Source organism: Prunus mume, linkage group LG1 (assembly GCF_029339155.1).
Source record: "Prunus mume cultivar Tortuosa linkage group LG1, ASM2933915v1, whole genome shotgun sequence".
Classification (NCBI taxonomy): Eukaryota; Viridiplantae; Streptophyta; class Magnoliopsida; order Rosales; family Rosaceae; genus Prunus; species Prunus mume.
This window is the reverse complement of record NC_142698.1, coordinates 21,661,815-21,687,911: the sequence shown is the minus strand read 5'-3', so window position 1 is coordinate 21,687,911 and position 26,097 is coordinate 21,661,815. Positions and strand designations below refer to the sequence as shown.

General features: G+C 35.7%; 3 protein-coding genes, 1 long non-coding RNA gene and 1 pseudogene across 7 annotated transcripts; 4 read left to right on the top strand and 1 right to left on the bottom strand.

The window, feature by feature from the left end:
- Positions 1–649: 649 nt before the first annotated feature.
- LOC103341911 (G-type lectin S-receptor-like serine/threonine-protein kinase LECRK3) lies at positions 650–3,592 on the top strand. The gene has a single exon (XM_089044037.1). The coding sequence runs from the start codon at positions 1,111–1,113 to the stop codon at positions 3,505–3,507; it is 2,397 nt and encodes a 798-aa protein (XP_088900163.1). The 5' UTR covers positions 650–1,110; the 3' UTR covers positions 3,508–3,592.
- A 70-nt stretch (positions 3,593–3,662) lies between these two features.
- LOC148921295 (uncharacterized) lies at positions 3,663–4,069 on the bottom strand. Its single transcript, XR_016123258.1, has 2 exons — positions 3,943–4,069; positions 3,663–3,803 (listed from the first exon to the last, which is right to left on the bottom strand). It is a non-coding gene; the product is annotated as an uncharacterized LOC148921295 (long non-coding RNA).
- On the top strand, positions 3,748–6,388 carry LOC103341806 (pentatricopeptide repeat-containing protein At5g59600). Of its 3 annotated transcripts, none has more exons than XR_016123257.1 (2): positions 3,748–5,869; positions 5,998–6,388. XR_016123257.1 is itself a non-coding variant. In XM_089044038.1 (2 exons), the coding sequence occupies exon 1, from the start codon at positions 4,196–4,198 to the stop codon at positions 5,813–5,815; it is 1,620 nt and encodes a 539-aa protein (XP_088900164.1). In that variant the 5' UTR covers positions 3,748–4,195; the 3' UTR covers positions 5,816–5,844; positions 5,998–6,388. The 3 variants fall into 3 exon arrangements, 2 of the variants coding, with proteins under 2 accessions (XP_088900164.1, XP_088900165.1); XM_089044038.1 differs by having other exon boundaries at positions 3,748–5,844; XM_089044039.1 differs by having other exon boundaries at positions 3,748–5,844; positions 5,972–6,388.
- A 2,637-nt stretch (positions 6,389–9,025) lies between these two features.
- On the top strand, positions 9,026–11,211 carry LOC103341807 (uncharacterized). Its single transcript, XM_008245360.3, has 2 exons — positions 9,026–9,166; positions 10,523–11,211. The coding sequence occupies exon 2, from the start codon at positions 10,568–10,570 to the stop codon at positions 10,979–10,981; it is 414 nt and encodes a 137-aa protein (XP_008243582.2). The 5' UTR covers positions 9,026–9,166; positions 10,523–10,567; the 3' UTR covers positions 10,982–11,211.
- Positions 11,212–21,827: 10,616 nt separating this feature from the next.
- Positions 21,828–25,761, top strand: LOC103341808 (beta-glucosidase 12-like; annotated as a pseudogene). Its single transcript, XR_016126049.1, has 13 exons — positions 21,828–22,044; positions 22,187–22,256; positions 22,709–22,767; positions 22,899–22,974; positions 23,111–23,188; positions 23,290–23,376; positions 23,474–23,730; positions 23,926–24,041; positions 24,165–24,388; positions 24,473–24,507; positions 24,636–24,738; positions 24,909–25,017; positions 25,127–25,761. The product of XR_016126049.1 is annotated as a beta-glucosidase 12-like (transcript).
- Positions 25,762–26,097: the final 336 nt, after the last annotated feature.

Sequence of the window (26,097 nt, the reverse complement as noted above, 5' to 3'; positions counted from 1 at the left end):
TAAAGCAGGATTGAGAGGGATGTGTTTGAAGGATTCAAAGAAGGCAGCTTCCAAGTGATTACCCAGCATATAAAGATTGAAAAAGACTTGCAAACGTATATAATATAGGAAAGGCTGGATTTCTAATTGTATAAAAAGTACATGACTTTGAAAAGTCTAAGATTGAATAAAGTTTTATGGAGTTAAAAGTCAGCTCAAATGCTTTCCAATTCCACCAAACTGAAGTCGCCATATTGAAAATCAGCGTAGCCATGCAAACGTTGCTCCCACATTGCACGAAAGGGAAGCCCAAAAAGTCTTTCTATTTTTTTTCATCAGGTCATTGCCACCTTGTTTGCCATTCACACTTTTGTTGTCGTTTGCCTCAAAATTTCTACCAAATAAAGACTCAAATGTACTTCTAATTGATTTTCCATGATTAAATTTGTACCCTTGAGCTGGATATAGCACCCTCGGAGCCAATCACTCTTTCTTTTCACATCTTCATACTGAGAGGTCATAAAAAATTCATGGGTTTGATTGAATGATCTGTGGCCATTCATGGAGTACAGATGAAAATAACATTCTTTCCCTGTAGGACCACATTCAATTTTGAATGTTGAAATGCAACCCAATGAGGGGGTTAGAGAAAGAATGCTTCTTTTAGGCCAGGGAGGACAGGAAAGAAGCATCTCACTATACACTTCATACGTCTCACTCCTAGACATAAAGCAGGACTGAGAGGAATGTGTTTGAAGGATTCAAAGAAGGCAGCTTCCATGTTATTGCACCCATGACCCGAAAAGGCAAATTTAAAGCTCCAACTGTAAATCTACCATGGAACTTATACTCAGTCATTGGTGAAGACGAGCTCATTACTTGTGACTTGAAAAGTAGCAGAATGCATGATTCCAAACCTTACATTGGTGCATTTAGACTCAGGTCCTGTAAATTGTGCCCGAAACATACGCAAACTGACAGACATTATTGCCCCAGTAATCGCTGGAAATTGTGTGGTTGTGACTTGAATAATATGTTTTAAAGTCCATAGAACATTCATCTAGTATTTTTTATTTAAGATCTCAGTCCAGTTTGATAAATTTGATAGCAGTGAAGTAATTAAGTAATCTTATGATGGCTTCTGCGTTGCTATGTCTTTTCTGCTTCTTCCTTATTATATTGCTTCCATGTACCTCCCTTGCTCAAACATCCAGAAACATATCTTTAGGTTCATCCCTCACTGCACTTAATGATAACTTGTCCTGGCCATCGCCATCTGGTGAGTTTGCTTTTGGTTTCCGAAAGATCGGAAAAGATGGCTTCCTGCTAGCCATCTGGTTCAACAAAATACCAGATAGAACCATAGTGTGGTCAGCCAATCGGAATGATCTAGTGCAAGAAGGATCCAAAGTTGAACTTACAAGTGATGGAATGCTCGTGCTTAGAAACTCGGAAGGCGGACAGGTATGGAGTGCTAATTCTGCTGGCACAGAAGTGGCCCATGCCGCCATGCTTGACACGGGGAATTTTGTGCTGGCCAATGCAAACTCAACCAATTTGTGGGAGAGTTTTGAAGTACCAACTGATACAATCCTACCCACACAAACTCTAAATCAGAATGGCAAACTCTTTGCTCGCTATACAGAAACAAACTACTCACAAGGAAGATTCCAGTTTATACTACAATCTGATGGAAATCTCTTGCTTTACACAACAAGATTCCCACTGGAATCTCCCAACTTTGCATATTATGCAACCATGACTATGGGCACTGGCTTTCAGGTCATCTTCAACCAGTCTGGGTCTATTTACCTTACTGCCAAGAACGGAAGCATACTTAATATGGTATCATCCAACACAGTTTCAATGAAGAATTTCTACCAGAAAGCTACTCTGGAGTATGATGGAATTTTGAGGCACTCTGTTCACCCTAAAAGCAATGGCTCAAGTGCTGGAACCCCCCTGGCTTGGTCCCCTTTGACCTCTGAACCTTCAGATATTTGCTTTAGAGTCGAAGGAGACATAGGCAGTGGGGCATGTGGGTACAACAGCTTATGCAGTTATAATGATAAAGGACCAGTTTGCCAGTGCCCGTATGGTTACTCCTTCATTGATCTAAATGATAAGCTGAAAGGATGCAAACAGAACTTCGTTTCACAAAGTTGCGACAAGGCCTCATCAGAGACAAAACTTTTTTATTTTCAGGAGATGCTAAACACAAAGTGGTACGGTGGTGATTATGAGCAATTTACATCAGTACAAGAGGATTGGTGCAGACAAAGTTGCTTAGGTGATTGTTTTTGTGCTGTTGCTGTTTTCAACAATGGAGAGTGTTTGAAGAAGAGAATTCCTCTTTCGAATGGGAGGATGAACCCCAGTATTGGTGGAAAAGCTCTCATCAAAATAAGGAAAGACAGCCCCCCTTTGACACCTGAAGGTCCAAATGCAAAAAAGAAAGATAACTCAACTATGATCCTCATTGGATCAGTGCTCCTCAGTAGCTCGGGATTTCTGAACTTGGTTTTACTATTAACAACCTACTTGATTGTTACTCGCATTTATAATAAAAATGCAGGGGTGAATCAACCTTACTCAGTCATGCCAGGCATGAATGTGAAATGTTTCACTTACGAGGAGCTAAATGAAGCTACCAACGGATTCAAGGAAGTACTAGGCCATGGTGCTTTTGCAACAGTTTTCAAAGGAATTTTAGCATTTGAGAACAGGAAATTTGTTGCTGTCAAAAGATTGGACACTATTGTTGGAGAAAATGAGTTGGAATTCAAAGCTGAAATGAGTGCAATTGGCAGAACAAATCACAGAAATTTAGTCCAACTACTAGGATTCTGCAACGAGGGGCAGCACCGAATTCTTGTGTATGAGTTTATGAGCAAAGGTTCCCTTGCAAGCTTCCTCTTTGGAGAATCAAGGCCTAACTGGTACCAAAGAAGGCAAATTGCCTTGGGTACTGCAAGAGGGCTCTTGTATTTGCATGAGGAGTGTAGCATGCAAATCATACATTGTGACATTAAGCCTCAAAACATTCTTCTAGATGACTCTTTCACGGCCAGAATTTCTGACTTTGGATTAGCAAAGCTTTTGAGAACGGACCAGACTCGAACTACCACTGGAATCAGGGGAACCAAAGGGTATGTGGCCCCTGAATGGTTCAAAAGCTTGCCAATCACAATGAAGGTGGATGTTTACAGCTATGGAATTATGTTATTAGAGATTGTTTGTTGCAGGAAGAAATACGAAGAAAACATAGAGGACGAAGATCAAATGGTACTCGCTGATTGGGCATATGATTGCTATAAGCAAAAGAAACTGCATCTGCTGTTGGAGAATGATGATGAGGCAATGCATGACATCAAGAAGATGGAGAAGCATGTGATGATCGCAGTTTGGTGCATTCAGGAGGATCCATCACTCAGACCCACAATGAAGAAAGTCACACAGATGCTTGAAGGAACTGTTGAAGTCTCAGTTCCACCTGATCCTTCCTCTTTTATAAGTTCAGTATTTTGAGTGCTTGCAATTATAATTCCACTTTTCTGGGTATCAGAAATTTATTATGTCTCAAAAAACCGAAGAAATAATTTTATTTAGCCAATATATGTTCATTCAATGCATTGTAACCATTTTCTGTGACATATATAGCATGCACCAAATATTATTGCATATTCACAAATCAATTAATCAATTTACCATTTGTTTTACATACCCAGCTCTAACATTAATTGGCTGCAAAAACAGAGGCCAGCCTTCCTTGTACAAGACTTTTAAAAAAAATGAACGAACTTGGAAATTTAGTCTGGGAAATTCTACACAAGAAAGATTGTAACTTTAAGAAACACAACAGAAAAATGTGATAAAAAAAGGCTAGACCCACATAGGAATTTGTAAATTTGGTAAGAAAAACAAAGAAATCCAAAGAGAATGAGAGAGAAGACAAAGCAGTACCTGTTGAGACATGTCTGCCAAGGTCAAGCACTTGTGCTGCTGCGACTGATAGGTGAAGTTGAATGAAAATGAGGTCCGGTCCCTTATTTAAATGAAGGAACTTGCTTTTCCATAAGTTATACCGTACCCTTGAGCTGGATAGGCCATCCTTGCTGTCAATTTTCAAGATTCAAAATTTCATATACAGAGGGAGGCCATGAAACAGCTATGGGTTTGAATCATCTATGCCGTTTATGGAGTACATTTTCACGTCATGAAAATGGCACCTTTTTCGTTGTTCAAGTTGTCTCCAGACCATTTGGCTTTGTGCTTGCAAAAATGCCTGAAAGCGAAGGCTCTGAGACAAGGAAAGCAAGTTCATGCAGTGTTGTTAACAAGTCGGGTTGACATGAACTTGTTATCTTTGAGCTCAAAGCTTGTTGGGACGTATGCTAGTTGTGGGGATATGGGTTCTGCAAAGCTTGTGTTTGATAAAATTCCCAAGCCAAATGTTTTTGCATTAAATTGGATGGTGTTGGCCTCTGCCTTTAATGGGCATTATGATGAAGCAATTGGGTACTTTTATTTGATGCAAGAATTGGGAGTTATTGGCAATAAGTTCACGTTTCCAGTCATGCTTAAAGTCTGTGTTGGCTTGATGGATTTGAATAAGGGAAAAGAAGTTCATGCTGTGGTAAATAAACTTGGTTTTGCAAAGGATGTCTCTTTTGCAAATGCCTTGATAGATATGTATTGTAAATGTGGAAGTGTATGTCATGCTCACCGTGTGTTTGACAGAATGCTCGACAGAGATGTTGCTTCTTGGACATCAATGATATGCGGGTATTTTAATGTAGCAAAGACTGATCAAGCCCTTCTTTTGTTCGAGAGGATGAAGTTGGATGAATTGGAACCAAATTATTTCACATGGAATGCAATGATAGCTGGGTTTGCTCGGTGTGGAGATACAGAGCGAGCATATGCACTTCTCTCTAGAATGACTGAAGGAGGACTGGTTCCCGATTTGGTTACTTGGAATGCAATAATTGCTGGTTTTTCCCAAAGCCAGCATGCTGGTGAAGCATTTAAACTGTTCCGTGTCATGTTGCTGTCTGGAACTAAACCGAACCTTGTGACAATCACAGGGTTGCTCCCAGCTTGTGGGTTGATTGGTTCAATTCAAAGAGGGAGAGAAATTCATGGATTGATCTATAGGAGAGGCTTTGACATAAATGTCTTTGTTGCTAGTGCTCTTATTGATATGTACTCAAAATGTGGCAGTGTGAAAAAAGCTCGAAGTGTATTTGACCGGATTCCTGTAAACCACGTTGCATCATGGAACGCATTGATTGGATGTTATGGCAAGTATGGTATGGTTGATTCCTCCATAGAGCTTTTTGAAAGAATGCAAGAGGGAGGAGTGCAGGCAAATGAAGTGACTTTGACATGTGTACTTTCTGCATGCAGCCATAGTGGTTATGTGGAAAAAGGCTTAAAGATTTTCAGGTCCATGAAAGGGAGTCATGGAGTTGAGGCAAGTAAAGAACATTACGCTTGTGTTGTTGATCTCTTGTGCCGGTCAGGGAAGATGGTAGAAGCTTACGAATTGATCAGGGAAATGCCTGTTGAGGTCACTGAATCCATTGTTGGCGCCTTTTTCAATGGGTGTAAAGTCCATGGAAGAAGAGATCTTGCAAAGATGATGGCTGAAGCTATTCTAAAAATGGAGTTAAAGAGACCTGGAGGTTTTGTGACACTTTCAAATATCTATGCTGCTGATGGAGAATGGGAAGAGGTTGAGAAAGTAAGGAAGGTGATGAAGCAGAGGAAGGTCCTCAAGAAACCTGGATCTAGTTGGCTTGATAAAGGGATGGCTTTGCAGGAGTGGAAGTAGAAAAGAAGTCAACGAAGTGTGTATCCAAGGTCTGCCTCTCATAAGATATAATCAGTTCAGTAAATTTTGATTTTTTTCCTCTTCTTTTTGTTTCACAAAAAGCATCTCCAGTACAACTGAATTGAATTTTGTATTTGACATCATTGATCCGTCCAGCTGTTCTCTTTCATCTTTGTATGCAGACAAGATCAAAATGGAGAAGATGATGGTGAATCTAAAGATGAAAACACTATTGGATTTGGTGGTTGAACGAGTTGCAGGTTTGCAACTTCACATTGTGGCCCTACATTCTTCCATTCTTCCTTTCTTTCCTTCAAACTGTTTAAGTCACAATGTTTCAAAACAAGTTGGACAACATATAACTAATCCAATTTTCTGACAAGTGACAAAAGAATTACTCAAGATTTGATTATATAATCCAGATAAACACTCTGGAAAGCATGGCATAAGTAATTAGTAACATGTACATAAGCAGATTATCAGTTATTGCTAGGCCCAAGAATGTCTTTGAAGTCTCTGAATATTGTACTTTCTCATGAAACTGAAATTGCACTTATACTGTTGCTTCAGATATGTTGCTTGGGAGTTACATTTCTTCTTAAAGTGTTTAGGAATGACTTTGTTCAATAAAGACGAAAGGTTGCTTAACTATGAATTCTGAAAACCCTCGTATATTTATTTAGTCAAAATATTTTGAAGAAAACTCAAACGGGTCATAACTAACACTTCAAAAAAGGTCCTAAAATCACCAACTCTTCCAATAATTGCATGGCTTGAAAGACATACAGGCTTGAAATAGAAGGAAGAAACCATGCTCTGCTGCGTACTGTGGTTGTTGTTGTCCATGTACTGGAGGGGTAGGGGGGTCTCTCTTGGACCACTTTATCTGCCCACGCGTTTATTTGTTTTCTTCTAAGACCCACACATACAACAAATGTTCAAAATTTTGTGGGAAGCATGATATTATGGATTTTTGTTGTTAGCAAGTCAATCCTTTTTGTGTGGAAATTGGAAGCATGTGATACTACGAACTTTCAATGAAGTACCCAATTTTGAGGGTAACAAGGAAGGAAAGCCTCTATGACTCTCCCGGGTAAATTATGAATATGTGCAATTATTAAATTATAAATTATGCGTATCAAGTAAACTCAAAACTTTTGCATGTTTTTGAGAATGAAGCACCCCAATTTCATTCAAGGTGGGAGTTTGTGTAATTTTAATCAAAGTGTATATTTCAAGACATATGCTTTGTTCTTATAGTCTACCTTGAGCTCTTTCCATATGGTGCAGAAAACAAATGGGTAAGCAAGAAAGTCAAAAGACAGATATAACTTCAACCTCCTTTGAAAAATACTAGGAAAAAAAAAACATAATTAAGGACGATTATTATTGCCATCATCTTTATTTGAATGTAAAGCGTGGGTTCTTATCCAGATTTTGGACAAAATTGAACTAAAGGACTGCCATAGATGCAGCTGGCTGTCATCCATTAATATATCCCATCAATTTTGGTATTTTCTTTTTTGTTGGTTGGCTTATGCAGGACAAGTTATTTCGGTTCAGAATCAAGAAAAGTATGATCTTCTTCACTACTTGGAATAAATGGCCTTTATTTAAGACAAAGTTTCAAAACACAAACTAGTTTCATTTTAAAATGAAAAATATGTAAAGCAATACTCTAAATAAAAATTTATATGAATAAAAATAAATAAAACTTCAAAATTAAAAAAGTCTATTAAATACATATATACAGATTATTGCAATTTCAAATAAGAATATAAATTTGCTTTTATTCTGAGTCATTTGGAAAGATATATCACAGCTTTGATCCAGTTTTGTCGGCCAATTCAGTGTCATCGTCTTAGTTCACAGAAGCTTCACAAAAAGAAGCATATGGGGTACGATACCTTAAATGGTAAAGTAGTGCCCTTTAAAGATGGTCCCTATCTATTGGGAGCCGTTGTTATCCTTTTTCTACGGGCTTCTCTTTGGCTCTAACTCTTCGTAGAAAAACTTAGTTGCAATTGGGATAGAACTGTTTTGCAATTCCAACCAATAATGTCATGTCATATTGAAATATTATCATACGTGTCATAGTTTTATTGGCTAGGAATAGAGAAATAGTGTTATTCCCGTATCATGGAAGTCTGAAGGCCTCAAAAAATTGCTTTGAAAAAAAAAAAGTGGCTGTTGAAAACAAAGTTGAAGGCATAGAATTAGGGATATGGCTTGGCAAATTTAGTTGAGTAGATAAGGTTGGTTAGAAGACCACCTCTCTTTCTTTCTATGATCTTACTAAAACGTACACAAAAGAACAAATACAAGCAAAATGTTAGCTCACTAAACCACAATATTCATCTTCAAATCCAATGTTTTAACCATTCATCTTTTGTTTACTTGATCTTTTTAATTTGAAATCTTCTCAACAATTACCAACCTCTCAATCCTCGAAGCTGGCTAATATCTGAGAAGCAATGTAATTTAGGAATATTTTAGTAATTTTCAACTCTAGCTATCACAATTTCACTTCAAACAATCAAAAACTCGTTGCTTTTCTAGCCAAAAAATGAAAAAATAAAAATAAAATAAAATAAATCTTAATCCCATAAATAGTTCATAGTCTTCTAAATAAAGGGTTGATTATGTTTCATTTTTATTTTCCCTCTTTGCTGATAGAAAATAAATGGTAAATTAGTAGGTTACACTGGTGGAGACAAAAAGCCATCAAATATGCACATTTTGTTGACATTTTTTCCAGCGTGAACTGTGAAGCACACAGATTGACAGACATACAGTACAAGACATGTATATATTTTTGGTTTGGGAAAACAGTGTGTGATGTTAAGCATATGACTTTTGAACCTAAGTTTAAGAAGCAACTCGTCGTATGGTAAAGCAAAGCATATATTTCAGTTACCAAAATGACCTTGTTTTCTTAAGTTTCTTACGCGTACATACACTTACACACATATTACATACGAACTCATCACAGTTTACAGAGTCGCGGACTACAGAGCCAATCAACAAATATCTCTTCACCCTTCTCAGCTCTCTCTCTTCGTGTTTCAGTTTGGCCAGTTTCTTGGGTTGCAACACTTGCTGTGCCTCACATGCCAATCCTTAATCTCTTCGAATCTCAAAGTTTCTTGATCTGGGTTTCCAATATTTCTCTTTCAGATCATAGTTTTTGCGATTAAAATCTTCAGTTTTTGAACGGCTTGAACTTCAAATCCACTGACTGAGGAAAACCCATATCATTATTGGTCTTTTCTGAGTCTCATATGAGTACTTGAATAGATTGCAAGTGATGGTTTTTTGTTGAAGATGCACCTAACAGTTTTCTCACACCAGGTCAGTGTCATATCTCTCCTCTCCTTCTTTACATTTTCTGATTGGAATAAGCGTTTCATTGTCTGTTTTATTACTTTCTATTTTTGATGGCTTTGGGATTTGGAGTTTGAAGCTAATTGAAATGATTTTGATGCTGGCCATAAGATAAAAGAAATGATTTTGATGGTCAGCTCAGTTCTATCAAGTTCATTATATGTGGTGTTCATGCTGTCTGATGGATCTTGCTTGTTTAGGTTTTTGGAAGTTACATTTTTTTTTTCTTTTCTTCTGTTGCTCTTTTGGGATTTCTAGTTCTGTGATTTTCCAGATAGTAAAGTTTCTTACTTTCATTCCAAAGTTCGGGTCTTTGTGGAGATGTGGCTTTCCATCCAGTTCTCTTATGATTAATTTTGATGTGTTTTCACTGTTGAGAGTAAACCCATAAGAATTTCGACTTTGTTGGCTGAAAATCCTGAATCTTTGTACTAGTTGTTCATCTTTTAAATCGGTCTCCAGGCGTATAAGATCCTATATAGAGCGATACAAACTTCAAATATTTGGCTGAAATCACAGAAGCTCTGTTACGGGGGGTTTTGACATGTAACTTACCTCAATGCCTAATTTTCTTGCTGTACAAAAACAAAAGACTGCTCCGAATCTTAGAGGTTTCCTTGGTTGGGGGACTTATGGAAATTTGTTTTTTTACCCAACTGAGGCTACTTATCTTTAGCTTTATCATGTTGAGAATACCATCGTTTGGAGTCAGAACAATTGGGTTATGGGACCTAGAGTGATGATCTTCTTTGTTTTCACTTGACAATTAAAAGAATGCTTAATATGATGTTTCATCATAGGATGCTTTATCAAATATTTGTCCAAAAACAGAACCCAAACGTGGGTAGGAGATGTGGCTTTTTAATGGGGATAAAAAATGGTGAAACTGGGGTTTCTGTATTGATGAGGGAGAGAGAGAAGAAAGAGACTCCAATTGTGAACTCCTAAATTTTTTCTTGTGATAATTAAATTATGAGCTATCTTTACGTTTCGGAGTTCATTGGTTATGGGAAGAAGTGGTTGCTGCCTAGTAGCTGTTTAATATATTTACTTGAATCAGCATTGATTTGATATGCTATTGGTTCGCCCTTATATACTCTGTCTCGCTATTTAGTTGGTTGGTATGTTACGTAAAATCAATTATGGGATCTGTATATCTTTTGAGAAGACACCACATCTTTACTTATAAGATTCCTTTTAAGTTGTATTATCCTTCTGTTTTACTGGATATTAGTGGGAATGAATTTCTTTGTCAATTCTAAATTATACTTATAAGTACCTATACATGAAAATGACATCTTTTATGTGTTCTTTCTGGAGCAGAAATATTTTATTGCATGAACTTTTCTTCTGTGGAGTTTTGAGATTATGGGTAGAGGTAGAGGAAAGGGAAAGAGGTTGACTGTCACCAATCATGACGATCCTGGAAGTGGTGAGGAAGAAAAAATACCTGCACAAAAGAGAAGGGGAAGGCCTCAAAAACCCTTAAAAGATGAGATTGATGAAGAAGAAACTGAGAAAATAGAGGCAGATGACAGTGAGAATGGAAAGGCTGGTATTGCAAGCAAGGAGATCAAAAGCCCCTCTGTGGCAGAGAATGGTAAGAAGAGGAAGCGGTACTCACAGGTGAAGGAGAAGTCAGATTCGGTTAAGGAGGAAAATGGTATTGGGACACGATCAAGCACTGATGACTCAACTAAGTCTAATGGATTTCGGCATAATGGGAGCAGACGGAAAAACAAGCCCCGTCGAGCTGCTGAAGCCGGTGTTGAATGCAAGTGAGAGTATGGTAACCTGTTGCACTGGTTTCTTCCTTTCCACAATGCCAGAAACATCTCGGGACAGGAAGTGAGACCTAGTAAATCTCTAGTTTTTTCTTCTTTTTCTGGTTAATTGTTCTTTCTTCGGTAATTTCGTATCATAATTCCTTTTTTGATTTGAATTGTGAAATTTGGAATGCATTCTGATGGATGTAGTTTTCCATGGTGCTATGATATTTTAAATTTTGACTATTTATTTCTTTGCACTGTATAATTTGCAGAACGTATTTAAGGCTTTAACCAGTTGCTATCTTCACAGTATTATCTGTATTTTTTTGCAATTAATGAGATAACATTTAGATTTATATTAGGTAATTTAACTAAAAGGTTTGTATTATGCTCTGTACGAGTAACAGTTCTGAGTAGATTACCTTTTCACTTCCCCCTAATTATCAAATTCTTGCTTCTGTTTTAGAACTTTTTTCAAGGTATTACTCAAAGAGAGTTCATCTTCTCCTTATTTATTTTGGTTTTAAATTATTATTTTCTGGTGTCATATATAACTTGTTCTTGGATTGTCAGACTACCATTTAACCTTGTGACATGTTACAAGTTGGGCTTGCATCAATCACTTTTTGTCTGTCTCCAGACTTCACACCTCGAACTTGTGCATGCATGCGATCTTGTGTGCATGGTTAGACACACATTTTCTAGATTTAGACTGGATCTATGCCTTCTTTGCTAGTCTGTAAAGATTTTAAGCTTACTTCTGCAAAGAAATTCATTTACTTCTGATGTCTTATATAACTTGGATTTCAGAGTAACATTTAAACTTGTGGCATGTTACAATCCTTCATACTTAGCTAAGCTTTTGTGTCCTTCACTGGTCGATAGTTGGTCTTTGCATCAATGACTTTTGTCTGTCTCCAGACTTCACACCTCAAACATGTATCCGCATGCATGCATGCACTACATTTTGTGTGGGTACTTAAGCACACTTTTTCTAGGTTACTGGATCTTTGACTTCTTAGTTAGTCTATGAAAGATTTATGCTTAGTTATGTAAACAAACTTGTTTATTTTCATTTAAAGTAAACTTCATTTACTTCCTAAAAGGCTCATTAGAAGCATTGAATGGAAGATAAATAATTAAGAATTCAAACACTTTCTAAATATACAATATATAAATATGTTTGTTCAGTTAGTGAACTTTGCTTTCTTTATTTGTGTAGATAGTTGGAGATTTTAGTGCCATATATTACCTTGTTCTGTGAGTCTCTTATTTAAGTCAGAAAGCAATTTTTACAGGAAAATATTTATGAGAGGCCCCTTTATCAAATCAAAATTGAGAAAATAAAAAAATTGGTATTCTGAAGCTTTAATAGGTTGAATGGTTTTTTACTGGAAAGTTTATTCGCTTTTAAAAATCTCAACAGAAGTACATTATGGAAAAGAAAGAATTAAAGATAAACAAAACTAAGTTTAAGACACTTGATGCACAAGATTTTTTAGATTGGAAGACTAGCTATGAGTTTCCACCGGCTAGTTAGGGCCAGATCTTTTGCTATAGATTTGGAGGTATATTGTTCTTTGTGAGCGTTGAGGTGAGGTTATAGATAAGAGCGTGGTGATTAATACATGGCATATAATTTCTATATTGATATCTAAAATTATTGACAGAATTTTGTAACATTTACTCTTATCTTCTTTGAAACGGTTTTAACGAATTGAGAAGAACGTATTCTGTATGTTGATGGTGTTGAAAGCCGAAGACTTTTAGAACTATAAACAACTAAGAATGGATGGAAAAGGATTGAGTGAATAACCAACTGAAGTCAAGGTCGTTGTTTAGACTCTGTTTTAGCCTAGAGAATTCATGGTTGTGTTTGGACCTGTGCTTGGCCAGTCTGTTTAAGATTTTTGGCTGGGAACTCTTAATCAGTACTTGGAGTTGAACTTCGGATTTCTACTTTGCTTTAGAAGTAGTACTTTTCTGTGTCTATTATATGTTTGTTTGTTAGCAGGGGAATTTGATCTGTACTTGGTGTTTTAAGTTTTGTTAACAAAATGTAGAAACGTTATAGTATATAAATTTTACAAATCAGTAACTAAGCCGATAACATTGCAATAATACCAAGTAGAACTTGATTCATGAGAATTGAGATGCTTGAGGGTGCCTAACCCATGCACTTGTGCAAAATGATCTGGGGTGTTTTGACTGATATGATTGTGGACTTTTGTACTCTAAAAGCTGATATGCTGAAGCACACAATTGATGCATGCTTCATTTTTATGTCAAATAGTTTAAGGTGTGCAATGCATGTTATAAGAGCCTGATTTGTTTACTAGGAGACCAAAGGATTACTTTCGGAATCCTTGTTAAAGGTTTTGCACTGGCTTGAAAACGTCGAATAGAACCTCACATTGGTTTCAAGTAGTGTTGTATGGCTACGCAAGAGGGTAACACATACGATTTAACGAGTGAATTTTATATTTTGAACCGATGTACTGATTCTAGTGATAATCCTGATTCATTTTATTAGTTGTCATTGAATTGAAGCCTGTTAGTAAAGAATAATGTTATAACCCAGGAAAGGAGGAAAATAAAAATAGGTTGTTTCTGCTGTGTAATTTTCCCTCAGCCTCCCCCATCTGAAGAGGCTGGGCTGTGAAGCTAGTCTGTGTACATGGCTATTTATGACTCCGAGCAATGTTGGATGTCTGATGACAATTGTTTACAGTTTGGACAGTCTTATATTTTTAGCCTATGTGGGAGATTTTGGAGTGAGATTTGAGCTTCCTATTCAAGCTGGGTGCATATCTCTGTTTGAACTATTTTCCATCTAATAAAATGCACCATGTCTCAAAGGCTTGTGCAGGAAAAAAATAAATTAATTAAAACCACTAGTTCGATTATTTAAGCCAATCCCTTATTTAATTATTTTTTTTTACCAATTGGAGGTCCATTTGGGTCATCACCTTCAAAACTGGAACCCTTGAAAAGTTAGTTTTACTGTTTATCAATTGCAGGCAGGTCCTTCATAGGTTGAGCTTTCCGCGCAACTATTTATTTGTGCAGAAAGGAAAATGGACAGCTTGCTATTAGAAAGAAAATAAAAATTGCCTACTCTGAAAAGGACAATAAAATTAAGGGAGTTTCACTAAAACACCCAAAATGGGAGTTGAAATTATAAAAAAACCCAAGCACTATTTAAACATATAAACACACCCAAAACCCATCATTACACACACTCAAAACCCATTTATAAACACACCCAAAAAGTTGACTTAGGGGTTGATTTTGGGTGTGTTTCTATGTTTAAATAGTGCTTGGGTTTTTTTATAAATACATGTCTAGGATTGGGTTTATTTATAAATTTGTATAAAATTAATGATCCTTTCACAGCTTCACGGGACAAGGTACTTTTGTTTTTTTTTTGGTTGAAATAACAAAGCAAATGTTTTGACCTTGAGGATACAAAATTTATCACCAATGATGAAATGAGTCAGAATTCTATTGAGGGGGGATAAGGTTCTATCTCTTAAATGTTAGATGAAATTGATTAATTTGATTCAATGATTAAGAGATATGACCTATAAGGCCCGATAGAATGACTCATGAAATGTAAGAATTGTGTGTTGGGTCAGTGTGACTTGGACTTGTGAACCAACATGATCGAAGCCCATTGGGTTAAGAAAAATGGAGTAACGTAGACTTATCAAATATGGGTTTTAATTAAGTGGGTTTATAAATGCAAAATGGCTTCATTCAAACATAAACACAGCTTCTTTATTTTGGTCGTCTGATGACTTTTGGGGTGGGGGGTCACGGTGAGAGGACGTGTGGGTATGGGGAGATGATAGGCGGGGGATTGGGGCTCCTCGTGAGAGTGCATGTGGATGTGGGTATGGCTTTAGCTACTACTTTTTTCATTTTTAAATCTTAATTTCCTTTCATTGGACCTGACTCAATTAAAAGTCGCCCAAGTCACGGATACAAATATGATCAATCTGTCATGGAATTAGAGTATAACCTAATATCTTTTTCGGTTACAAGAGTATAACCTAATATCAATAGAGAAGAATGCCTGTAATTAGGTACGGACTCAGAATTTAAAATTTACTAGGGCTAACTTTTAAGTTAATTTTTCCTATCTGGTACGGAAATAATATGATAATTAAAATAATAAATTTTATTAATTTATGTTGATGCTTCAAAATGGACGGTCAAGATTGAGTCTAATTTAGAGATGAGGTGTGATGGATGATGGGTGAAGGTGAGGACCTTTAATCATGTGTGTGAAGATTTGGGTAAGCAATAAATATAACATAAGACAAAATATACGTGATTCACCATTAATGAATGGACCACGTCCAGGAGAAGTATATTTTCATTTTTATAATAATGTGTATTTAAATTTGTACTAGAGGTTGGGCCCAAATATAAAGAGAATAAAGGAGAAGTCCATAACTAAAGATCAAGTCCCAACTTAGGGATCCTAACATAAGTAGAGAGTGGTCTCCTTTTATAGGTGGGGGTATTCACTTCAGTAATATTCTAATGTGGGCTAACTCTTTCGCTCAGAGTTGCTTTTAGTTGCTTAGTGAGATATGTATAAACAATTTATATAAATTATTATTGAATTAACACATTAGTTCTATTAGTTAGATATATTATATGTACTGGTATGTACTAGTTAAATCCTGAAATCTCTCGATTCTCATTGTTTTCCCCCAACACAAAGATAAATCGAAGAAAATAGAAGTACTAAAGCTGAAGTTACAAGAGGGATAGATACGACATGGATTCCCACAAAACAATAAAAATAATAAAAATGAACGCATGAAAGAAAATGTGTGGGGCTTCCCTGATATGACCCATGCAATGTCCCTGTTTAGTGGGACCTATCTTGTTGTTATTGTTTAGTGGGACCTGTGTTAGTGTTTACTACTTCTTGTTCGCTGAACCCATCTTCTTCGCATCATCTTCTTGCAGCTGTCTCTGCAATTAAAACAATTCGAGACTAGGCTGGCTGGGATATATAGGTAGGGGTTTCTTTTTTCTTCTTCTTCTTCATCTCTCCATCTGTGTCCGTCTCTTCCTATTTCTTTCTTTTTTTCTTCTTCTTTTCTCCATCTCTCTCTCTCTCTGTTTTGTTTTCTTTTTCCTTCTTCTTCTCTCTGTCAGTCGTCATCTCTCCCTTCTGCCTCTGCTTTGGCCTAAACCTGCAATTGAACCAAACCAAACCATAAACTCCGATTAACTGGGTTGTTCGGTTTCACTGATTATATGGGTTCCAAAATAGCCAAACTGAGGCTTATGAATTCGATGTCTGAATTGGACTTAAAATCAAACCAATCCAAACCGAGTCCAGCCCTAGTGATAACACAAATTTTTTTGGTCGTTAGATGACTTGGCGGGTATCTGTGAGAGGACATGTGAGTATGGGGCTGGATAGGTGGACATGTGGGTATGTGGCTGGCGGTGGTATATATGGGGCTAAATCTGATTTCTATTACTTGAACATGATTCAATTAAAAGTAAGTTACGCTATTGGGAAGATGACGTGTTGAGAATACATGCTATGCAATCATATAGCCCTAATTTAAGGACGATAGTGATTGGGGTATAATTTAAAGACAATTGCTACAATTAAACCCTTATTAATAAGCCTTTAAGGACAATATTGTAGTTACTAGCCCCTTGAAGATGATAGTTTATGGCATTAGCCTTGATCTACTGATCAGATGATAGTTCATGTTTTTATTGCTTTTAGAGATTTTTGCAGAAATGTCACATGAACTTATATATCAGTTTCAATTTGTCACCTTAAAGAAAAATTTAAGCGAAATGTCATCTTAAGTTTTCAAAATTCATGATTTGTCACCGACTTTAACATAATCTAATTTTCCATCCATTTTGAAGGGTATTTAATGTATAAGTTTAGGTGACATTTCTACAAATATCCCTTGCTTTTATAGTCATGCTATTTTTTATGTAGCGGAACAAGAACAAAAGATAATTTCGATTAAACTTAACTCCGTTGATTCTAAGTATACTCGGAACTAAACTCTAATTTGTTAATTCTGAGAATACCCAAGGAAAGAGTAAAGAGATGAGAGAAAACTCTCGATCTTCATTCAATAACAAACATCAACTTGCCCATTTCTTACAATTTCATGCATTATTTATAGGTGCCCTCTTGCTCAAGATGAGATAATAACTCTCCTAAACCCTTCCTATCCCAACTTCCCTCTTAATGATAACTTCATATTAAACCTCCATATAATTCACAAAGATGAAAAGACTCTCCATAACTTTATTCATGAACCTAGATAACTCCCACATACCAAAAGACACTTATTTGTTATAGGTTATTAAGACTTTCCTCATGCGTGAACGTGATCCCAATGATCCATGTATGTATTTGCTAAACTCGTTGCATCATCCTCTCTGGGTTGACAAAAATTCTCTCTCGAATTTATGCCTTCTTGGATTAAAATCATGTTCATTTATTGTTGGTCTTCAAACTGAAATCTCCTGCCACTCCAAAAAATAAATATTTTGAATATTTGAATATTTTCCAATTGTGTAAATTCTCCATGGCCAATCTCTTAATCCAAATATTTTGAATTATGGTATCAACCAAAGTGGTTGCTATATGATGATAGAAATTATCAACCATCATGAAATCAATATATTCAACAACTTCGAAAGTATCATGAGAGTTGAGTAAAGCGATGGAATCATCGACAATTGCAATATGAAGGTTGACATAATTTTCCACAACTTCTTCAATGCAATCCATATGTTTCAATTTTGTGTCAAAAATCTTCTCAACTGTAAAATAATAATCACAACAAATCTCGCAAGAACCATCCGAACATCGATCAAATACTGGACAAAGATCCAAATGTAATAAATGATCAAATGTATGATCACCACTAACCATTTCTGATAACAGCTAATGTAGATTTAACTAACTACACAACTGGCGCACAAATCCTCCCCAAGATTTCAGTTTTGCAACAGAATCCCGCTATGATACCAACTGATGCAGCGGTACAAGAACAAAAGATCATTTCAAGCAAACTTAACTCCGTTGATTTAAGAATACCTGTAACTAAACTCTAATATGTTAATTCTGAGAATACTCAGGAAAAGAGTAAAGAAATGAGAGAAAACTCTCAATCTCCATTCAATAACAAACATCAACTGCCCTTTTCTTACAATTTCATGTATTATTTATAGGTCTCTTACTCAAGATGAGATAACTCCTCATAACTCTCCTAAACCCTTCCTATCCCAACTTCCCTCTTAATGATAACTTCACATTAAACCTCCCTATAATTCACAAAGATGAAAAGACTCTCCATAACTTTATTCATGAACTTAGATAACTCCCACATATGAAGAGACACTTATTTGATATAGGTTATTAAGACTTTCCTCATGCATGAACGTGATCCCAATGGTCTATGTATGTATTTGCTAAACTCGCTGCATCAGTTTTGTTTGGCTCCAGTGCTTTATAGAATAAGTCTTTCGCCATGGCAATCTTTTAAGTCGTGGAAAGCCTGCGTGAAGAAAAAGAATTCTCATGCAAAGAGACTAGTAAGGTTCGTAACGGGAGTCTATCTTTATACAATGACAGGTTCAACTGTTCGACTTGTTAAACTATCTATGTGAAGGTTCTTGGCCCTTGGTGATTGACCCCTAATCAGAATTCTAATAAACTTGAAGATATCTAAAAAGTAATCAGCTTTCTTTCTTTTTATTTCATCTATAATAGTAAGCGAATAAATACTATGGCCTCTTTTACAAACCTAGAGCATTCAATATTTGAAGCACATGTAACAACATAGCAGCTTTTATACTAACTTCTTAAACATTGCGCCCATAATTTTTCTTCAACGTAGTTTTTTTCAATTCGTCTAATCATCGGTATGAAAGAAAATTCTCAGTAGATGAATGAACTTTTGAAATTTTTTAAAACCCCCTCTCTTGATGTTGGGGTCAAAAGCCATAATATTAATAAGAATCCGAATCTACTCTCTTTTACCCTTTAACACCACCCCCACCAACAGCCCCCCACCCAACAAAAAAAAAAAGCTGGCATCACAGAGCAAACACACAACTTTTTTTTGGTCGTCTGATGACTTTTGGGGTACCTGTGAGATGATGGGTAGGTGTAGAGCAGGATAGCTGGTTCGTAGTATGGGGCTAAATCTTCTTTCTATTACTTGCACACGACTCTATTAAAAGTAAGTCAGGCTACTGGGAAGAGGAAGTATTGAGAATACATGCTATGCAACGAGAACCCCAATTTAAGCACGATAGAAATTGGAGGACGAAAATGTGATTGAGGATTATTTAAGGACAATCGCTACAACTAAGCACAAGTTGAGGTTTCACACGTGGACAAACGCGCTCTGATATCATGAAGGAAGTTGAAGTTTACTCCAAAACCAATTGGCAAAAGGGAGAGTACTTCAACTCTTCAAAAGCCATTACTAAATTTATTAACTTTCCAATGTGGAACATTTTCATCTTTACATTGTCATACTTTAGCCCTTAGAGATTGACACCTTATCCGAATTTTGATAAGGTATCTAAAAATTAATCCTTTTTTCTTTTCTTATTTCATCAATAATAGTAAGCGAATAAATACTATATCCCTCTAACTTATTAAGCAGTGCGGCCAAACTTTGTGTTCAACATCTTAGTCTTTGCAAAAAAAATTTAAAGAAATTTAACCCAGCTCAAGAATTGGACTCGGTTTCAAGTCAAGCACAGAAGTGATGTGAATGCGATCACAAAGCGGAATCCACCTTCTCTCTTTATTGGGCTTAGGGTTGGGAGAATAGGTGGGGCAGTAGGCGGGTGTGGGTGTGTCTGGCCGTGGGGTTTAAAGCTACTTTCTTTTCCACTTCTATTCAACAGTGAAAGTAGTTCAAGTCACTTAACAGGTGAGAGGACGCGTTGAGAGTTATGCCACGTCCGTTTTTGAGTGCATTTTTCTGACCACCCTTAAGCCTCACCAACCCTTTCAAAGTTTGGCATATGTAAATGGGTTAATATTCAGTTTGGTACTCCGTAGTTTTACTCTTAAGGTATCCCGTAGTTGTACCCTACGGGATACCAAACTGAAATTAACCCTATGTAAATTAAAGTAACTATGATTAATAGTTTGTAGGTAATAACAAATTTATGTATTTATCATATTTAAACATAGAAACACACCCAAAATCAACAAAGTCAACTTTTTGGGTGTGTTTATAAATGGGTTTTGAGTATGTGTAATGATGGGTTTTGGGTGTGTTTATATGTTTAAATAGTACATTTATGCTCATGTTTTTCATGCAACAATTATGAGAGAAATTTATGTATTCATTAAAAATTATTTCTTCTATAAATTTTTTCTTTCCTTGCAACTTTTGCTTTTTGCAAATGTGAGTTGGTTAGTTGGCCAAGATAGTGTGCCCACATTATAGCACTCGAGATCGATTTTCCTCCCCCTAGATTAGAGTGCCCATCTTGTTGCACTTGAGTTCGAACTAAGCTAATGGGGATTTGAACTAGAGTGGAATGACATAATCACATGGTATAACAAAACAACGTAGAATAATGCCAAGACCATTCTCATAATCCTGAGAGTTAAATATAAAGACGACGTTGTATTTTATTATATATGAAATCTTTATAGAAGGTGCACTATAACTAATGGCTGTTGGACAAAGAACAAAAAAACATGGGTGTCGAATTCAGAAAAAACTTAATACCTTGATGTATATATCCTCTTAGTCCACAATCTTAAATCTTTCTTTAGACTATTGCGTACTTGTGTTAATTTACAAGTTCATTTACAAAGATGATTACCAATTTCCTCACACTTAGAAGAAGAATAATAATATATAACAATACTTGATTATTCCCTAAAGAATCTAACATCGAACCAGCAACTTCCTTCTTCTTCTTCTTCTTCTTCTTCTTCTTTTCTTCCTTTATCATTATTTTCCACAATCTCTTCTTGACTAGAATCCAACTCGACAAGTTACCTAATCATCAAGCTCAAAATTGAATTTATTGTATATTTTATTCCTAAAAAACGGTCAACTAAGTCATTATTGCATTTTGTATATTATTGCAGGGACTAATATTGAAACAATTTTTAATTGGATGGTATCTAGGAAATAGAAATTGTAGGGGCCTATATTAAACTAGTCATTTTATCATGGTTCTTGATCATAATACGTTATGATATACTCAATTAGAACATGAGTATTCAACTCAAAATTAATTGGCAATGAGTGAGATTCACACTCTCAACAATCTTAGCTCTATTTTGCATGGAAGATCAATTAACAATGAGAGAGAAATAGTTTTTTTTTTTTTTTTGTTGAGAGAGAGAGAGAGAGAAATACTTTCTAAGGAACCAAAATGAAGAAGAGTTCGCCCATAAAGATTCGCAAGAGTTTCCATGAGAGAGAAATTTGTTTTGAGCAATTAACGCCAATTGATGGAGATACTCCAATTGATGGAGATAGGATAGAAAACATTAATGGAGAAGGGTGCAATTGGATTATCTTTCCACAACCAGAGGTTAGGGCACGGGAGCAAAACCAGACTCTGAAGGTAGTCCCAATGGAATCTTTGGATTGCTTTTCTGTACAGTAGTACAGAAAAAAGGAAAAAAAAAGAAGGTCTCAACTTTTCTATGTCTGTCCCCGTACTTTAGCTTTAAAGCCCACTTGGCTTTTCAAAAAAGAAAGCAAAAAAGAAATAAAAATGCTTTTGAATTATTATTTTCACGTGTAGAAGTTACGTACTCCCTCTATATAAACCCCATGCAATATAGCAGGAAGAGCACACCTAGCTCGATCATCAAAAACCCTCCACTCAGTTATGGCATTGCAATTCCGCTCTTTGCTCTTGTGTGTGGTGCTGCTTCTCCTTGGCTTTGCATTGGCAAATACCAATGCTGCCAGGACAGATCCACCCGTTGTTTGTGCAACTCTCAACAGGACCCATTTCGATACTCTTTTTCCAGGGTTCACATTTGGCGCAGCTACAGCAGCTTACCAAGTCAGTGCATTCTGGGAGCTTAATTAATATTACTCTTGAATTTGTTTTCAATATCAGATCATCTAGCATGTCTCATTTATGAATATTGGCATCTTCATTCTGTAAATCGTGTTTTATATATATATCTGTATGTGCATTTCAGTTAGAAGGTGCTGCAAACATAGACGGTAGAGGACCAAGCGTATGGGATAACTTCACCCATGAGCATCCAGGTCTGTTGAATCAAACAATCAATTAGTTAACAAATCTACAATTTTCTATTTTTTTTAGGTGACTAAATTGATGATCAGTTACTTCATTTTATAAACAATGTATATTTCATTTAGCTATTCTTCACTTACAAAGTGCTCAGTGGGAACTGCGTAGAAACTATGACCTTACCCAGCAAAGATCTGACAACTCCCCTAGATCAAAGAAGATAGTTAGAAAGTTGTAAAAAATGGAATAAGGGTAATCATGGAAAATAAAACTCGAATTTTTAATGTATTAATGTATCATTCAAAAATGTAATTAAGAGGAATAATACATCGCATGAGAAGAAGTGAGAAGTTCCAAGCAAGATGGTTAGAGTGAAGGTTGCTAGCATTCCTCTATTTAAATATCTAGATAGCTAAATTACTCTGTATCTTTATTTATAACTAAAATTACATTTGATTAATTGCAGAAAAGATAACTGATGGTAGCAATGGAGATGTTGCTATTGATCAATATCACCGTTATAAGGTTTGAAAATCACATACTTGTATTATGTAGACCTTCTATATTTGAATTTGATAACACACGACATTAAAGATGATATTCTTAATTTTTAGCTTCTTTTTTTATAATTATGTACATCTTTTGTGTCATTATAGGAAGATGTGGCAATTATGAAGGATATGGGGTTGGATGCTTATAGGTTCTCTATCTCATGGTCCAGATTGTTACCAAGTAAGTTGATCATCCGCATCCACATATATTATTGCGACCAATCGCTTTAATGTTTAACATCTTTTATTCAATTTAATTCCTATTTCATGATAGATATTGGCTTATATTTTTCTTGTTTTGTTTTAATTATTATTAGATGGAACACTAAGTGGTGGAATTAACAAGAAGGGAATTGAATACTACAATAATCTCACCAATGAACTCCTACGCAATGGTGATACAGCTCCCAATCTCATAAAATCCTCCTAATATAACAGTACCTGCAGTTGTTTAATCAAACTTTTAATTTTCTTTTACTGGTCATGCTATATATAGGTATAGAGCCATTAGTGACACTCTTCACTGGGATGTTCCCCAAGCCTTAGTAGACGAATATGGTGGTTTGTTAAGCCCTCGTATTGTGTAAGTGGACAAATTCCATCCTTTGTATAATATTGATTACTTAATTATATAAATACTATTATATACAATAAATACATTTTTAAATGTGTACATGCAGCGATGACTTTAAAGCATACGCAGACCTTTGTTATAAGGAATTTGGTGATCGAGTAAAGCATTGGACCACACTTAATGAGCCATATACCATTAGTAACCATGGTTACACAATCGGGATCCATGCACCAGGACGATGCTCTGATTGGTATAACCCAAAATGCCTTGGTGGAGATTCGGGTATTGAACCATATTTGGTGAACACACAACCTACTCCTTGCTCATGCAGCTGCTGTAAAATTGTACAGGGAAAAATATCAGGTACTTTCATTAGTTTTTTTTTTTTTTTCTCCAGAACATTGGGGTCCAACGAGTAACTAGTATTATTATGTAACAACATAAGTGGGAATACTTTTTATATTGAGATAAACAATGGTTGTAATAATATATATATATATTATTATTTGGCTCTAAATAAAAGAATAAATAACATATATATTTATCATTCTTGTGCAGGCATGTCAAAACGGTGTCATAGGAATAACAGTTGTATCACATTGGTTTGAGCCCGCTTCGGAGTCACAACAAGATAAAGACGCTGCATTTCAAGCTTTGGATTTTATGTATGGATGGTAAGTGTATTATTAATTTATATATCAACTCATTTAAATGATTTATTTATGAATTATAACTTCAGTTCGGTAGCCAGTGGTACTTTATATAATGTTATAAGTTCATGTTTGGAATTTTCATAGGTTTATGGACCCATTGACAAGAGGTGACTACCCGCAGACCATGCGATCTATTCTTGGTGCACGATTACCGAATTTCACGGATGAACAATCCAAGTCACTGAGTGGGTCATATGACTATATTGGAGTAAACTACTACTCCGCTAGATATGCAAGCGCTTATCCTAAGGATTATTCTGTATCTACACCTCCAAGCTACCTAACAGATGTTCATGTTAATGTTACAAGTGAGTACAAATTGAAAATTTCTAGAAATTAATGTAGTTTTCCTAATAATTAGATCCTAATATTCATATTCATTTATGTTGTAGCAGCTGATCTTAATGGGGTCCCCATTGGTCCACGGGTACGCAATAAATTATTAGCTTAAGTGATTGGGATTTTGAGAATTAATAGCTATACATGCATATATTTTTGTTTTCCATATACACATAAAGTGCTAAAAGTCTCACTGATCTTCAAATGGGATTGCAGGCTGCTTCAGACTGGTTATATGTTTACCCAAAAGGACTTTACGATCTTGTACTCTACACAAAGGAAAAGTATAATGATCCAATTATGTACATTACTGAGAATGGTAATTAATATTTTTAAACATTAATTAATTGCATCTTCAATGTTTCATATATATGTATAATGGTGTAAAATAAAGTGAAGTGTTAGTAAACTCTAAACTTAAAACTAAATGTACATTTTTTTTCTTTGGTTAAACAAATTGTATGCATTTGATACTACATTATATTGCAGGCATGGATGAGTTCAATAATCCCAAATTATCACTTGAGCAAGCCCTTGATGATGCTAATAGAATTGACTACTACTATCGCCACCTCTGTTACCTCCAAGCAGCAATGAAGTAAGTTTTTGTCAATAAACTATTTGAGGCTATATATGTTTTGGCCTTCTTACATTTCGTTATTTAATCACTATATTAAACCAATTATGTTTTTTTTTGGTGTTTGTAGGGAGGGTGCTAATGTGCAGGGATACTTTGCATGGTCTTTGCTAGACAACTTTGAATGGAGCGAAGGATATACTGTTCGATTTGGTATCAACTATATTGATTACGACAATGGACTGGAAAGACACTCAAAACTCTCGACGCACTGGTTCAAAAGTTTTCTTAAGAGATCCTCAATTAGTAAGAAGAAAATCCGAAGATGTGGGAACAATAATGGTAGGGCTACCAAATTTGTGTATCAAATTTGAATCCCAAGGATGGATAAAGTACAATGGCTCCTCCATAGTGGTTGTGCGAGTTGTTTTTCATGTTTTAACTTTTTGTTTGACTTTTCTGAGTTGGAATAAGTTGCAACAACTCATTATGAGTTAGTTGTCTTTCTTTGTGAGGGTTTAGTTTTAATTTTAATTTATGTTGTTGATGTGCCTCGTTTATCCAAGTTTGTTGACTTTATGCGGTGGAGGTGCTTTGGCCGGTTGTGGATATGGTTGGAGGGATACCTTATTGTCTAGATGTTGTTGATGTATCCATCATGTGTTTGTATTCATCCTTGTGATCAATGCCCTTTACCGCTAAATTATAAATGTAATTTCTTCTAAATAAAAACTAAAATAAATAGATGTTGAGCCTTGCCTGAAATATTTGCTACTTAAGGCATTTAGTTTGATTTAAGTTGAAATGAAATAACAAGGTACTAGTGTATAAATTCTTTATAGATCTATTAAAAATTCAAAAGAAAATGCTCGATTAGGTGCTTATTTGAGAAAACGTCAAGTCGGCTATAAGGACAATACTTTTCTTCAAATGAAAACTAATGTTGCTTGCATAATTAATTTCATGTGTACAAATTATACATAGACTTTAGCTTATATATGTTTTAATTTCAATACAATATTCCTTACGCCACATAAACTTTAGCTTTCTTTCTAAACGATATAATTATTTATTTTTCCAAAAGAATGATCGGCCACCATA

Bases quoted from the DNA above. Each gene is read 5' to 3' on its own strand.
- LOC103341806 (XM_089044038.1), top strand. From the start codon at position 4,196: ATGAAAATGGCACCTTTTTCGTTGTTCAAGTTGTCTCCAGACCATTTG.
- LOC103341911 (XM_089044037.1), top strand. From the start codon at position 1,111: ATGATGGCTTCTGCGTTGCTATGTCTTTTCTGCTTCTTCCTTATTATA.
- LOC103341807 (XM_008245360.3), top strand. From the start codon at position 10,568: ATGGGTAGAGGTAGAGGAAAGGGAAAGAGGTTGACTGTCACCAATCAT.